Source organism: Perognathus longimembris, chromosome 16 (genome assembly GCF_023159225.1).
Source record: "Perognathus longimembris pacificus isolate PPM17 chromosome 16, ASM2315922v1, whole genome shotgun sequence".
Lineage (NCBI taxonomy): Eukaryota > Metazoa > Chordata > Mammalia > Rodentia > Heteromyidae > Perognathus > Perognathus longimembris.
This window is the reverse complement of record NC_063176.1, coordinates 29240955-29255578: the sequence shown is the minus strand read 5'-3', so window position 1 is coordinate 29255578 and position 14624 is coordinate 29240955. Positions and strand designations below refer to the sequence as shown.

Sequence of the window (14624 nt, the reverse complement as noted above, 5' to 3'; positions counted from 1 at the left end):
TACACTAATAAAGACCCAGCTCCTAATTTTTCTTTAAAAGGTTATTTAAATTGACAAAAAAAAATTTAAATCTCCTTATCCTCATGACTAGACAGTAATCAAGGGCTGGGGCATGGCTTAAGTGGCAAAGCATTTGCCTAACCCGTACAAGATTCTAAATTAAAACCCCAGTACAAATGTAGAGTAATACCACTTTGGCAATGCCTTATTATGTCAAGGTAATCAACGTTTAAATACAGTCTCTCAACAATGAAGGTTCCTGGTGACTGTCTGTCTACCCAACTTATTTCCTAGAAAGGTAATACAACTATTGCCAATCTAAGGGTACACCCCAAGCTTTCTGTCTTTTAGCTTAGAGCTCCAGCCAAAAGCACCAAACTTCCTGCTCTCTTAGCTGTCCTCTCAAGCTGCAGCACCCCTGGGTTGTGGCTGCAGCCATGACTTTGACACAGCTGCAAAAGTTCCCATCCCTCTGGGAGCAGAGGGAAATTGTTATGCAGCCAACCTATCCCCCTTGGTGATCTGTCTTCCTGTGGCACAGATCCAGCATACTTCCCTGGCCCAAAAACCTTTTCCAGTGAGACCCCCCTCTTCTATAGCACAGAACCCCAGCACTGGCTCCCATTCAAGGCCAGTCTGGCCTTTACCTGTCAGCCACTGCTCCCTGCAGCATCTGTCATCGCAGCGCTTGTCTACTCACTACCCTGCTTCCAGGCTCTGGTCCCACCACGCATACTCTCACACAAATCTCTGAGTCTCAGCTTCCTCATCTGTAAGCTAGAGCCAGGAATACTGTGCAAGGTGGTGGAGGAAGGAGAGAGATCATTGTTCCTGGAGGGCTGGCTAGGTTGGGCTGAATGTCCACATTCCTTTGTATCTATATTGTTCTTTCTCTTCACTTGTAAGCTCCTTGGGAAAGGTCTGTTTGATATGGTACTTAAGGATCACATCGTGTGAGAAATGAAATAGATGAGTGTGTGTATACCAGTAGTGGGGCTTGAACTGATGGCCTGGGCACTGTTTCTCAGCCTTTTCGATCAAAGCTGATGCTCTACCACTTGAGCCACATCTCCACTTATGTTTTTTTTAGTGGCTAATTAGAGATAAAGAATCTCACAGACTTTTCTGCTTGGGTTGCCTTTGAACTACAATGCTCAGATCTTAAGCCTCCTAAGTAGCTAGGGTTATAGGCATGAGACACTGGTACCTGGATGTGAAATAGATCTTACGCCCTTGCCTAGAACAGGAATGCTAGTCACTATTACCAACACTTGGCTGCAGTACTTAATAAGCACTTACAATGGAACAAGTACCATGTGTTCCCTCTGTTGGCCCAGCTCTTAGAACAGAGTTCCCTTCTGCAAGATCATAGCATGCTTTGGCCACATGGTCTTCTAAATAATTTCAGAGCCACTTTACCCAAGTTACCATGAAGCATTTTCCATTTCTCATACTGCAGTGTAACTTAGAAAGAATTGCTATATGTTGTGCTATGCAGGGCCAACTTAAGTATAATTAAGAACCATTCAGAGAGGTAGGACTGGGCTTGACCGGTGTACCCCAATTCCAGAAGCTGAGCAGTTGGTGAGGGCCACAGGTAGGCATACAAAGAAATGTAATGAAACTTCTTTGTCCAGTAACATAGGCTACCAACTCAGTAACTATGCAGTGAGTCTAGGACTATCCCGGTCAATGTCTTTCATGCTTATCTCACTGGTTCTAAGTTTTGGAATAGAAATGGGACAATAGAGTTTAAAGTCCCTGTCCCTCTCTCATGACTTTTAGATAATCAAGAAGCAAGTGAGTGGCCTGGGGATATAGCCTAGTGGCAAGAGTGCCTGCCTCGGATACACGAGGCCCTAGGTTCGATTCCCCAGCACCACATATACAGAAAACGGCCAGAAGCGGCGCTGTGGCTCAAGTGGCGGAGTGCTAGCCTTGAGCGGAAAGAAGCCAGGGACAGTGCTCAGGCCCGGAGTCCAAGGCCCAGGACTGGCCAAAAAAAAAAAAAAAAAAAAAAAAAGAAGCAAGTGAGTGGGGCTGGGGATATAGCCTAGTGGCAAGAGTGCCTGCCTCGGATACACGAGGCCCTAGGTTCGATTCCCCAGCACCACATATATAGAAAACGGCCAGAAGCTGCGCTGTGGCTCAAGTGGCATAGTGCTAGCCTTGAGCGGGAAGAAGCCAGGGACAGTGCTCAGGCCCTGAGTCCAAGGCCCAGGACTGGCCAAAAAAAAAAAAAAAAAAAGAAGCAAGTGAGTGGCTCCAGTCAGTGAGACATGGTGGGAAGGAAGCTGATTGCTATGGTGTGCCTGGCAGGGTGGAAGGAAGGGGCACCTACTTCAGAGGGAAGAGTTGGAAAAGGGCCTTCTGGAGTAACTGATGCTGAGGAAAGGAAGACAAGAAGGTGCCAGATACTTGACTATCTGGGAGGAGTAATGAGGAGAGGATGGGCATTTCAGACAGAGGAAGACACAAGTGTAAATGCCCTGTGGTGGAATCCAGTGAGAGGCCCAGAAGGACAGGGGGTGAGATGGCAGGAAGGGAAGGGAAGGGCAATCAGCACTTGTGATTGGGTGATCCAGCCCTACAAGACTCAGGAACAACATGAGGAAGCCTCTGAAGGATTTGGACACGATCATTAAGAGCAAGGATCTCCCTTTAAGAGACCATCAGAATGTTCTATCCCTAATATTTCCATTCAGTGTTCAAGTTTTATTCTGTAGCACTCAAATTCCATTGCTCATGCTAACAAAAGGGCTGTCAGCTCTGGGCTCTGAGTCATCCATGGAGAAGACTGCCCTCTGCTGGAAAGAAGCAGGATTCCAAACGGTCCTTAGTGGAGCTGAGGGACTGACCCTGGGTCTCCAGGGCTAACAAGGAAGAAATAGCACCACCTAGCGCTGAGTCCTAAGAAGTCACACTTGAGTACTCAATGCAACACAGCTGTCCTGTGAACAGCTCTAGGTTGGGGAAGCAGAAGGAGAGGTGGAGAGAGAGGCAGGCTGCAGCTGGAGTGATTCACTGTCATGATGACAGGGACCTGGGAAGGAAAACATCTCTACATTATAGCCAGTATTGCTCTGGAAGGTAAATTGCCTTGAAGAAATTCCAGTAAGACCTCCATTACTTTTCAAGGCTCAGGTAAGTCCATGAGCCAACACAGTGTGACTACACAAGCCAACATCACCGCCCTTTTTTTAAAAATTTGGTTAGTTGTGGGGCTTGAACTCAGAGCCTGGATGCTTTCCCTGAGCTCTTTTGCTTTAGCACTCTACTACTTTGACCCAGCACTCCATTTCTGGTTTTCTGGTGGGTAGTGGAGGGAAGAGTCTCACCGACTTTCCTTCCCAGGCTGGCTTTGAACTATGATCCCAAGAACTCAACATCCTGAGTAGCTAAGACTACAGACAGCTTTGATGTGACTGTTCTCTCTTGGTGGCTCTTTTTGCACATCCAGGCCCCTCCCCTGTGCTCCTGGTTGTTCAGTGTCAGCCCAGAGTCATCTGGGGGAAAGCCAAAGGGTGGGGCAGAGCACCCAGTTCAACACACCTGAGACTTCCCTTCAAACTAGTGCAACAAAACGCCACACTGTCTGGCTGACTATTGCTGGGAACAGCAAGCTGTGCCTCCTCTAACACTCCAAAATTTGCATTTAGGTCATTATTGCCATCCTGATAACTTCAAATCTGTTCTTCATACTCATTTCCACCTGATTTCACCTCTGGGTAGTCACTGAGAACATTGGATTTCTATGTCATATCCTATATCAAACAAAACTCCAGTTCAAAGATAGGCAGGGCTACAAAGTGATGCTAGGTAGCAGCTAGCCACAAGCGATGGGGAAATGCAAAAGGAACCTAAAGTGGAGGATGGGATTACAAGGTTTCTAAAAGAAAATGTTATGATTAAACCTCCTAATTTACAGACTCAGGGCTAGAAATGGAAATTTCTCATTGACAATCTCAGTAAGCACTCCAGCCACAAAGGCAAATGATTTTATTCTCAACCTACAGACAACCCACTTTCAGTCTATTGAAAGTATATTTGGCGCAGGTTCTTAAGCTACTTTTTTTTTTAACCATCACAACATATAAAGTTGATGTATAGAGATGCTGCAGTTACATAAGTCAGGTAATGAACAGACATCTTTTTAGACAATGTCATCTCTTCCCTTGCTCACTCCCAGTTAAAAATATTTATAATTTTTTTTATTTATTTATTTTTTTTTTGGCCAGTCCTGGGCCTTGGACTCAGGGCCTGAGTACTGTCCCTGGCTTCCTTTTGCTCAAGGCTAGCACTCTGCCACTTGAGCCACAGCGCCACTTCTGGCCATTTTCTGTATATGTGGTGCTGGGGAATCGAACCCAGGGCCTCATGTATATGAGGCAAGCTCTCTTGCCCCTAGGCCATATCCCCAGCCCCTTATAAAAAATTTTAAAACAAATATTTATGAGGCAAAAGCATAGAAACTAGTATTTAAACCATAGGTATGGATATAACCACCAAGAGAAAAAATAGTATAAAACACAAAGGGTCAGAATGGATCCCTTAGAATTGTGTCTCATACCTGTAATCCTAGCTATTCAGTAGGCTGAGATCTGAAGGATTGTCATTTGAAGCCATATAAAATATCCAAGACTCCATCTCTGAGCTGGGAATATGGCCTAGTGGCACGAGTGCTTGCCTTGTATACATGAAGCCCTGGGTTGATTCCTTAGCACCACATATATAGAAAATAGCCAGAAGTGATGCTGTGGCTCAAGTGGTAGAGTGCTGGCCTTGAGCAAAAAAAAGCCAGGGACAGTGCTCAGGCCCTGAGTTCAAGCCCCAGGACTGGCAAAATAAAAAGACTCTATCTCTGGGGCTGGGAATATGGCCTAGTGGTAAAGGGCTTGTCTCATATACATGAAGCCCTGGATTCAATTCCTCAGCACCACATATATAGAAAAAGCCAGAAGTGGCGCTGTGGCTCAAGTGGCAGAGTACTAGCCTTGAGCAAAAAGAAGCCAGGGACAGTGCTCAGGCCCTGAATTCAAGCCCCAGAACTGGCAAAAAAAAAAAAAAAGACTCCATCTCTAATTAACCAGCAAAATGCCCAGCTGGAGGTGTAGTTCAAGTGGTAGAAAACCATCTGAGAAAGTACAAGGCTGAGTTTAAACCCCAGTATTGCTCCTTCCCCCACCCCCAATATCAAGAAAACTCAGTGAGTGGCCCTAAGAAGGAACTCCTCTCAGGGATGTGATGAGCCAAAAGACTGTGGTGTCTTACAGGCCACCTGTGTTTGAGAAGGGACATTCTAGTCAGTTGTATGAAACACTGCCAAGAAGTAATATGAAGAAATACACTCCTACCACTAACAGCTACCAAATGAGCACTTACCATATATACTATCTATTTATTCTCAGTGCCTTACAAGTGTTAACTCTGAATCTTAACAACCTCAAGGTTAGAAGAAGGAATTGCTGGATTTGGTAACACAGAAATCAAACAAAGATTCTCTCTCTCTCTCTTTTTTTTTTGCCAGACCTGGGGCTTGGTACTCAGGGCCTGAGCACTGTCCCTGGCATCTTTTTGCTCAAGGCTAGCACTCAACTACTTAGAGCCACAGCGCCACTTCTGGCTTTTTCTGTTTATGTGGTGCTGAGGAATCAAACCCAGGGCTTCAGGCATGCTAGGCAACCACTAAGCCACATTCCCAGCCCCAAATAAGGATTCTTAATTCAACAGTAATGTAAGTCCTGCCCTCACTAGAGTCATAAAAACAAGAAAATAAAGAGGTACATAATATAGTCAGGCAAGTATTCAAAAGAAAATAAGCAGGCCAAAAAGTGTTATTTTCCTTATGAGGAGGTAACAGATACTAGAGGGAAGGGTATCCTGGCAGAAGAAACAGTAGGTGAAATGACCTCAAGGTAGGTAAGGAAACCCAGGTGATCAGAGAGCAGAAACTAAGTTTCCATAGTAGGTAGGAAAGGGTAGACACATCAGATCTCAAGTTCAAAATCAACTTAGTGATAGGCTATATCAAGTGGGGCTTTGTGGGCCTTCTAGGGAGTTGAGCTTATATAATACACATAATAGGACAGTTGAGAGAAGATGAGCATGAAATTTGCTTTATAGAGAACTCATGACTGGGGCTGGGAATATGGCCTACTGGTAAAGTACTCACCTCGTATACATGAAGCCCTAGGTTCGATTCCTCACACCACATATATAGAAAAGGCCAGAAGTGGCTCTGTGGCTTAAGTGGTAGAGGGCTAGCCTTGAGCAAAAAGAAGCCAGGGACAGTGCTCAGGCCCTGAGTTCAAGACCCAGGAGTGGAAAAAAAAAAAAAAGAAGAAGTCATGGCCCCATACCTACAATAGGTTGGAGGGCAGAGATAGAATGGAAACAAGAGCCCAGCTGGAGGCAATTGCAGTAAACTAGGCAAAAGACAACATTGGCTTACAAGATAATGGTGTGAAGTGTTAAGGGTCATAGTCAAGATATAGGTGATGGGGGAGAATGATGGAAAGAATGGCATTGACCAAAAAGCATTGTACTCATAATCTGACTTAAGGAATTGTAACTCCTTTGTACAACAACTTAATAATTTAAGAAAAAGGAAAAAGAAATATTTAAAAAGAGATATAGGTCAAAATTTTGCAGGGCTCAATGCATTTACACCCAAACTGACTAAAGGTGAGTAAACTTAGCAGAGAAATCAAAAGGCACAACTCTTCTGAACAAATACATACTGTTTATAAAAAAAAAAAAACTAGGAAATTGAAACATGTTTTGTGGGATAGGCAAAGAGAGTCGGGCACAGGAATGTGTAAAGGGTAAGCAAATGCAGTTACTGTATTCAATGCACATCTTTTTTTTTTTTTTTTTTTTTTGTGGCCAGTCCTGGGGCTTGGACTCAGGGCCTGAGCACTGTCCCTGGCTTCTTTTTGCTCAAGGCTAGCACTCTGCCACTTGAGGCACAGCGCCACTTCTGGCCATTTTCTGTATATGTGGTGCTGGGGAATTGAACCCAGGGCCTCATGTATAAGAGGCAAGCACTCTTGCCACTAGGCCATATCCCCAGCCCTCAATGCACATCTTGTAAAAAATGAACTATATAACTTGAAGGCAGGGATGGGAAAGGGAAAATAAGCGAGAATAAAGGGGTGACATTGACCAAAAGGCATGGTACTCATAACCATACAATTCTGGAATTGTAACCTTCGTGGTACAACAACTTAATACTTTAAAACTGGATTTGCTAATGGCCTGGAGGCAGATTGAAAAAAAAGTTGTCAAGATTTTTGCTACTTTATCTTATGTAGACATTCAAGCAGGGAGGCTAAACAGATAATTGGTTAGAGAACTGGAGAGTTGGGAAGAAACGGAGACTAAACATAACTGGGTGTGTTATCAGAATTAAGACCAATAGAATTGATGACCTCACCAAGTGAATAAGGAAAGTTCTAGAAGAATCCAAGGACTGAGCCATCAGTCACTTCAATGTAAACTCTCAGAAGAGGAGGATCTAGCAAAGGAAACTAAATATGAAACAATCTACAAGGTAGGATGTAGAGGTAGTGGTATTCCAGAAAATGAGATCTCTAGGATAGATAAATCTGTCAAATGTGTGAGCCATGAGGATGAATTTGCCTTTGAATTTGGCCAGGCAGAGGTCATTATGACCTCAATAAAAGCAACTTCAGCTAAGCAGAGGGATGGTGCTTAATTTAAGTGCTTCTTGAGATAAGTAAAAAAAGAGAACATGAAGAGAATACAACTATTTTGAGGGGATTTTTTTCTTTAAAAAAAAAAAGCAGAAAAATAGAGTGGAACATGGATGGATCCATAGAGTTAAGAGAATGCTTGTGTTTGAGTGGTTGTTTTTAGACAGGAGTTATTGTACCTGTTTGTATGCCAACAGGAATGACCTAGTAAAAAGAACATGATGATACAGGAAAATGAGGAGCTAATTTAAGAGCAAAGAACTTACAGAAGCTAGATGAGATGACATCCAGTATAGATTCAGGGAATAGCCTTTACAGAAGTGAGAACAGTTCATCCACTAATAACAGGAGAAAAGTAGACTATAGATGGGTACAGATTCAAGGTGAAACAGTTTGTGATTTCTTTTATTCTCAATTTTTATTTTGTTTTGGAACTTTTTTGGGAGGGCGGGGGTTGTTTTGATGATACTAGGAATTTGGTGGCCATAGGAACTCAGGGCCTTCCGTTTGCTAGACAAGGGCTCTACCACTTGAGCCATGCCTCCAGCCCTATTCTCAGCTAATAAAAGGAGAAGCTAAAGGAAGGAAGATGATTAAGAATGATGCAGGAGATTTCAGGGAAGTGAACACTTGGCTATTTCTGACATCTGAAAATGAGTGCACTTGAAGTTCAGAGTCATGAGTTTAAAAGACCTGTCTATACAGTTGTTTACCCTTGTCTTCATCTATTTTTAACATGCCAGCAAGATTTAGCCAGACATAGTGGTACATACCTGTAACCCCATCACTCAAGAGACTGAGGCAGGAAGATAGCAAGTTTGAGAAGGTAAGGACAGAAAGTCCTAAGGTAATGCTGTATGAGAGATTAGCAGAATTGAAGGGTTAGCACTTTGAGGGGGGAGGGGGGAGGGATAGAGCAGTCCTGGGGCTTGAACTCAGGGTCTGGATGCTGTCCCAGAGCTTTTTTCTCAAGGCTAACACTCTGCTACTTAAGCCATGGCTCCACTTCTGTTCTTAGGTAGTTAATTAGATATAGTCTCATGGGCTTTCCTGCTCTGGCTGGCTTTAAACTGCGATCCTCAGATCTCAGCCTCCTGAGTAGTTAGGATTTCAGGCATGAGCCACAAGCACCCACCTTTGAGCTCTTTTGAAGATAAATTTTGGTTAAGATATATACAACTCATAGGTGGGGATTTGGGGGACAAACTGGGTGAGAGTGAGAGAAGGGATGACATTGTCTAAAAAGAAATTATTCATTATCTGACTTATGTAACTATACACCTTCTGTACATTGCCTTTATAATATTTTTTTGAAATTCAAAACAACAACAAACAAAAAAGAATAGAGGAATGAGTTGAAAAGATAGATCATGGTTAAGAACACTTGAGATAGAATATGGAAATAGCATAGCAGTTCCAGGAAGCATAACAGGAACAAATTTGGTGGATGCCTTAGATAAGAATGAAAGACAAGATCATTCCAAGTGAGGATATTCAAGAACTGAGAAGCTACTTGGATGATCAGTGGAGATTCTGAACACTCCATGAACAGGGCAGGGTGGGAGTAAACTAGAGTAGCTTCAGGAAATAGAGACCATGAGTATAGACAGCTCATCTGATAAGTTCTATAGTAAGGAACAGAAAAATGGTGATGGGAGGGTAGGAAAGGGGTCTGAAGAAAGCATAGGGTCAAGGGTCACTTCAAGATGATAGATTCTAGAATATGTATGTAGGCCAAGGAATGAATCCATTAGAAAGGGGAAAAAAAGATGTCAGAGAAAGTGAATGGCTATAGGACAAAGCTCTTCAAGGAGATGAGTAGAATCTAAAGCACAAGTGGAGGATGTTGATTCTCACAAAGAAGCACAATTCTTCCCTGAAATGAGAGGAAAAAACAAAACCCCACCAGAATCTAGCCAGGCACTGGTAGCTCAAGCCTGTAATCCTACCAACTCAGGAGGCTGAGACCTGAGGATCATGGTTCAAAGCCAGCCTGGGCAGGAAAGTCATAAGACTCTCATCTCCAATGAACCACAGAAAACCAGAAGTGGTGCTGTGGCTTAAAGTGGCAAAGCGCTATCTTTGAGCAAAGTAGCTCACAAGCCCCACAACCAACAACAAAAGAATCCATGAGTACAGGTGGGAGTAAGACAAATAGATCTGTGGTAAGAAAATCAGTGAATTCATGATTGATTGCCTCTACTTTCTTGATAGATTGTGAGGCTAACTCTTCAGGGAAGTGACAAAGTTACTTTGCTAGGAAGAACCAAATGGCCAACTAAGGACTGTGGTAATGAACTTGAGATAAAACTAGTCAATATGTGTGCAATTTTGTATAGCAAGAGTCAACTGCTTAGGTTTAGCAAGAGGATAGAGGAATTGCTGGGTTTAACCAGAGTTGGAATTTTCTTAAAAGTATGGTGGATAGCCAGAGAGCCATGGTGTGGCAAAAGAAAGACACTGAAGGGCACACCTGCACTAACAAACCACAGAACTAAAGCTAGGTCAGGAGGAATCCGTGAAAGCGTGTGATAAAAGTTGGTCAGGTCCAATGTGGACAAAAGAAGGTCATCTGATGTGGTCAGATGGGTTGCTTATACCCAAGTCCCAACTGGTTGAGGACTAAGAGAGTGAGGAATTCAGTGCACTCCTTGACTACTTGTTCCACGACTGTTTCCCTCTCTAGAATCATGTGCTAATAACAAAAATATTCTCCCTCCAAGTGTCTGTTTTCAGTTGAAAAGGAAATGATGTAAAACAAAGCACTAAGTGCAGTAACAGGGACTGATTAGAGTGTAACTCATATGCAGTGGCCTGCTGTAGAGGGAAATTAGGAAGGCCTTCAAAAGAGGGTCATTAGAAGTCAATGTCTCTGTTACAATTAGGATGTTAATTTCCCATGACTCCCAAGAAGTCCCAAAACAGGTAGCTGAAAAGCAGCAGGTAGTTAGCACTAGAATTAAGAAATCTGAAAGGAATTTAAAACAAACCTTCAAAGAGGACACCCAACTTCTAGATGGGTGGGGTTTCTGGGGGAGGACGTGGGGACATCACCTACCGCTTTGAGAAGACTGATAAAGCCGTGGAGGGCACCTGGTGATGAGGGATGGGGATAGTGTCACTGTCGCTGTAGGAAGCAAATCCATTTTATCAGGCTTGTGGAGCTTGAGGGGCTCCAGGGACACGGTTGGCTCCTGGGCCTTGCGGGTCGTGTAGAGCACACGTGCCCCCTGGAGCTTGTGGGGTGTACCGGGCTCATGGGTCTTGGGGGACGAGGAGGTTCTACGTGTCTCGAAGTGTATGGCGGATTTATAGGACTCGAACTGTGTGGAGGGTTGACGGGCCTCGAAGTGCGAAGTGGGTTTCTGGGCCTCGAAATGTGTGGAGAGCTCAAAGGACTCGTGGGGCCTGAAGGGTTCCCTGGACTCGAGTGACTGGTCAAACTTGGTGCTCTTGTCTCCCTGGTCTAGCTTGTCGGCCTCCTTGGCCTCCTCGGTCTCCTCGGCCTCCTCCTCCCCCTCGGCCTCCTCCTCCTCCTCCTCCTCTTCCTCCTCCTCTTCCTCTGCCTCCTCGTCGTCCTCTGCCTCCTCGTCTTCCTCAGCCTCCACAGTCTCCTCTGGGTGTGTATTCAGGAGCCTGAGCACAAGGGGCTTCTGACAGACTTCGGAGCAAAGGGACTGATCCGTCGTTTCCAGCCCTTCTGTTATCTCCGACTCTGCGTAAGAACCCGAAAAATCCTGTTCCTCCATGGTTCTAAGAAGTTCCCTCCACGTGCAGCTCTCACCTTTGCCGCGCTCAGCGCAGATCACGGTCTGAGCGGTAACTCATGACCCGGGGACCCGCGCCCCGCCCCGCCCCGCCCCGCCCCGGCCATACCAGCCCCGCCCTCCCACTACCCCGCCCTGCCCAGCGCGAATAGCTCCGCCTCCTGACTGCTCCGCCCCCTGACTGCGCTGCCCTGTCACTGACCCGCCCAGCGCGACAGCCCCGCCCCTAGTTTCTCCCTCTCCTTGTCGGTTGCTATGGGAACGTACAGGTAGGCAGTGTTGTGACTCAGTTTCCGGTCAAGGGAGAAGAGTTTTAGGTCCTCTAGGTCCCGCAGTCCTTAATGCAGAACATGTGAGCTTCCAGTGTAGTACGGCACACTCAGCGAATCTATATTAGGTCTCAGGGGTTCCAAGAAGCAGTATCCGTGCCTGGCAAAGGTGGTTCACACCTGTAATCCTAGCTACTCAGAAGGCTGAGATCTGAGAATTGAAGTCCAAAACCAGCCAGGATAGGAAAGTTCTCAAAAGTCTATCTCCAATTAAGCAGCAAAAAAGCCAGGCTGGAGGTGTGCCAGCTTTGAGTGAAAAGTTAAGCCACACCAGGCACTGATGGCTCACTCCTGTAATCCTAGCTACTCAAGTTGAGATCTGAGGATTGCAATTTGAAGCCAACTGGGAGGGTTTAAGTCCATGATACTGTTTTTGTTGTTTTGTTTTTGCCGGTCCTGGGGCTGGAACTCTGGGTCTGGGCACTGGCCCTTAGCTCCTTTTTGCGCAAGGCTAGCACTTTACCACTTGGGCCACAATGGCACTTCTAGCTTTTCCTGTGATTAAGAGTCCCACAGGCTTTCCTGTCCCTGGAGCTGTGGCTCACGTGGTAGAGCACTTGCCTTGAGCAAACAAAACTCAGGTTCAATGCCTAGCCCTGAGTTCAAGCAGAAGGAAGGGAGGAAGGGAGGGAGGGACTTGAGTTCAAACCCCTGTACTGGCCAAAAGCAGTGCGGGGAGCATTCTTTTTTAGGGATGGGAGGATAAAGCATCCTCTAACTTGAAAGAATCTGCTCCAGCCATTCCAGGGGACCACACAGAGATAGTCATGGATAGAAGGTTCATAAGGTTTATTAGTGGGGCCATGTCTCCCATGGGAGAGGGAGCAACATGGCCTCTGCACTTTATCCAAGTGGTCACTTATGTGTCTCTGGTGCTAAAAGGGAAATAGGTAGGTCTGAGTGGCCAGTGGGAGTGGTTAATTATAGCTTGAGGGCAGGGAGTTCAGGTATGGGTGCAGCTGGGAGATAATGGGAGGGGCTAAAGGACCTGAGGTGGGGGAAATACGGAAGTCAGCCTATAAACAGTCAGCAGAGTTATGTCAATCTACCTTAAAGAGGTGGGATGGCCTCTAACACAGTAAAACTAGACAACCACTAAATGAAAAGTCTTCTTTGAATATTCAAAGAATCTATCAGGAAGGGGCTTTCTCCTAACAATGGGTATACAAGAGAAGAGTCATAGAGGCTGTACCCATCAAAAACTGCAGGGGTTAGGGCTTGGGGGCAAATATAGCTTGGTGACAGACGTGACAGGCCCTGAAAGCAGTCTCCAGCATCACCTCTCTACCTCCACAAGTAACCCAGGAGAGAGATCATCTAAGACTGCAACTGTTATACTCTGGTCTTTAGGTCTTCTTGGTATTTAAATGTGGACTATAGCCATCATTTCAACATGACCCAGAAACCCAAGGAGTCTTTTCATGGAGAGAGATTAGTAATGGTCACACAGAATAACTGATCCACACCACAGCTATATATTGGCATCAGTGTATAGCTATAGATTGACTTTATTTCAAGTCTCCTTTTCTATCACCCCCTCTGACATCCCAGGTAATCAGTAACTCCAGTTAACTCCCACATGTATGAACAGGGAAGAACAGAAATATCATTCGTTCTTCATCCTAAAAACTTTTCCTATCACCTTTGAAAATCATCTCCAGAAACTTGTATAAGTCCCTGACTCCCTTAGAAAACACAAGGAAGGCGGGTGCTGGTGGCTCAAGCCTATAATCCTAGCTATGAGGCTGAGATATGAAGATCACAGTTCAAAGACAGCCCATGTAGGATAGCTTGGGAGACTCATCTCCAATTTAGTGTCAAAAAAAAAAGGGGGGGGGCGTAAGTCTTCCTGTGGTTTCACCCCGGCTATCACTGTATCTGATCTTAGTACCATGGATAATGTATATACATGTATTAGAACTAGGGAAGGGAATGGGAATACCAAAATCAAGAGACAAAGGATAAAAAGACAAACCATTCCAAAAGCAATACTTACAAAACCATTTAGTGTAAACCAACTGTACAACTCATGAGGGGAGGAGAGGGAAAGGGGGAAGGGGGAAGGGGGGGGGAATGAGGCAGTAACAAGTTGAACACATACGAAACTGTAACCCTCTGTAATTCACTTTGACCATAAAGGAAAAAATGGGAAGTGGAGTTGTGGCTCAAGTGGCAGAGCACTAGCCTTGAGCAAAAAAACAAAACAAAACAAAAAAACTTCAGGGACAGCACCCTGAGTTCAAACCCAAGGACTGATAGCAAAAAACCAAAAAAACACAAAACAAAAATACAGGGGAAAGGCAGCATACAAATCAGTTTAGGGCTGGAAGCAATCTGCTTTGGATGTGATTCTTTTTTTTTTTTTTTTCCTTGGCCAGTCCTGGGGCTTGGACTCAGGGCCTGAGCACTGCCCCTAGCTTCTTTTTGCTCAAGGCTAGCACTCTGCCACTTGAGCCACAGCGCCACTTCTGGCCATTTTCTGTATATGTGGTGCTGGGGAATTGAACCCAGGGCTTCGTGTATACGAGACAAGTACTCTTGCCAGTAGGCCATATCCCCAGCTGGATGTGATTCTTTTATAGGGAGAAAACTAAGGATGCCTATTAAGGCGTGTCCATAGGTCCCATTGTAAAAAACTTTTGAGGCAGAAACTAAAACCCAATGTTTCTGACAATCCAGAATCATTGTGATCCAACTCCATAGTCTAACAATGGGAGATCTGACAGACTCTGAGTGGCTACTGTCACATGATCCACTACAGATAATGCTGTGAGGAAGGTAGAGATTTAAAGGCAGCCACTCCTATCTCGAAT

At 44.9% G+C, this 14624-nt stretch overlaps 1 protein-coding gene across 1 annotated transcript in view; it reads right to left on the bottom strand.

Moving 5' to 3' along the window:
• The window catches only part of Thegl (theg spermatid protein like), a 42198-nt gene extending 30734 nt beyond the window's left edge, over positions 1 to 11464 (bottom strand). Inside the window, exons 1-2 of the mRNA XM_048364117.1 lie at positions 11282 to 11464; positions 10774 to 11038 (exon numbers count right to left, since the gene is read on the bottom strand). Coding sequence (XP_048220074.1) covers positions 10774 to 11038; positions 11282 to 11464 — 448 coding nt within the window. The remainder of the gene's footprint in view (positions 1 to 10773; positions 11039 to 11281) is intronic.
• Positions 11465 to 14624: the final 3160 nt, after the last annotated feature.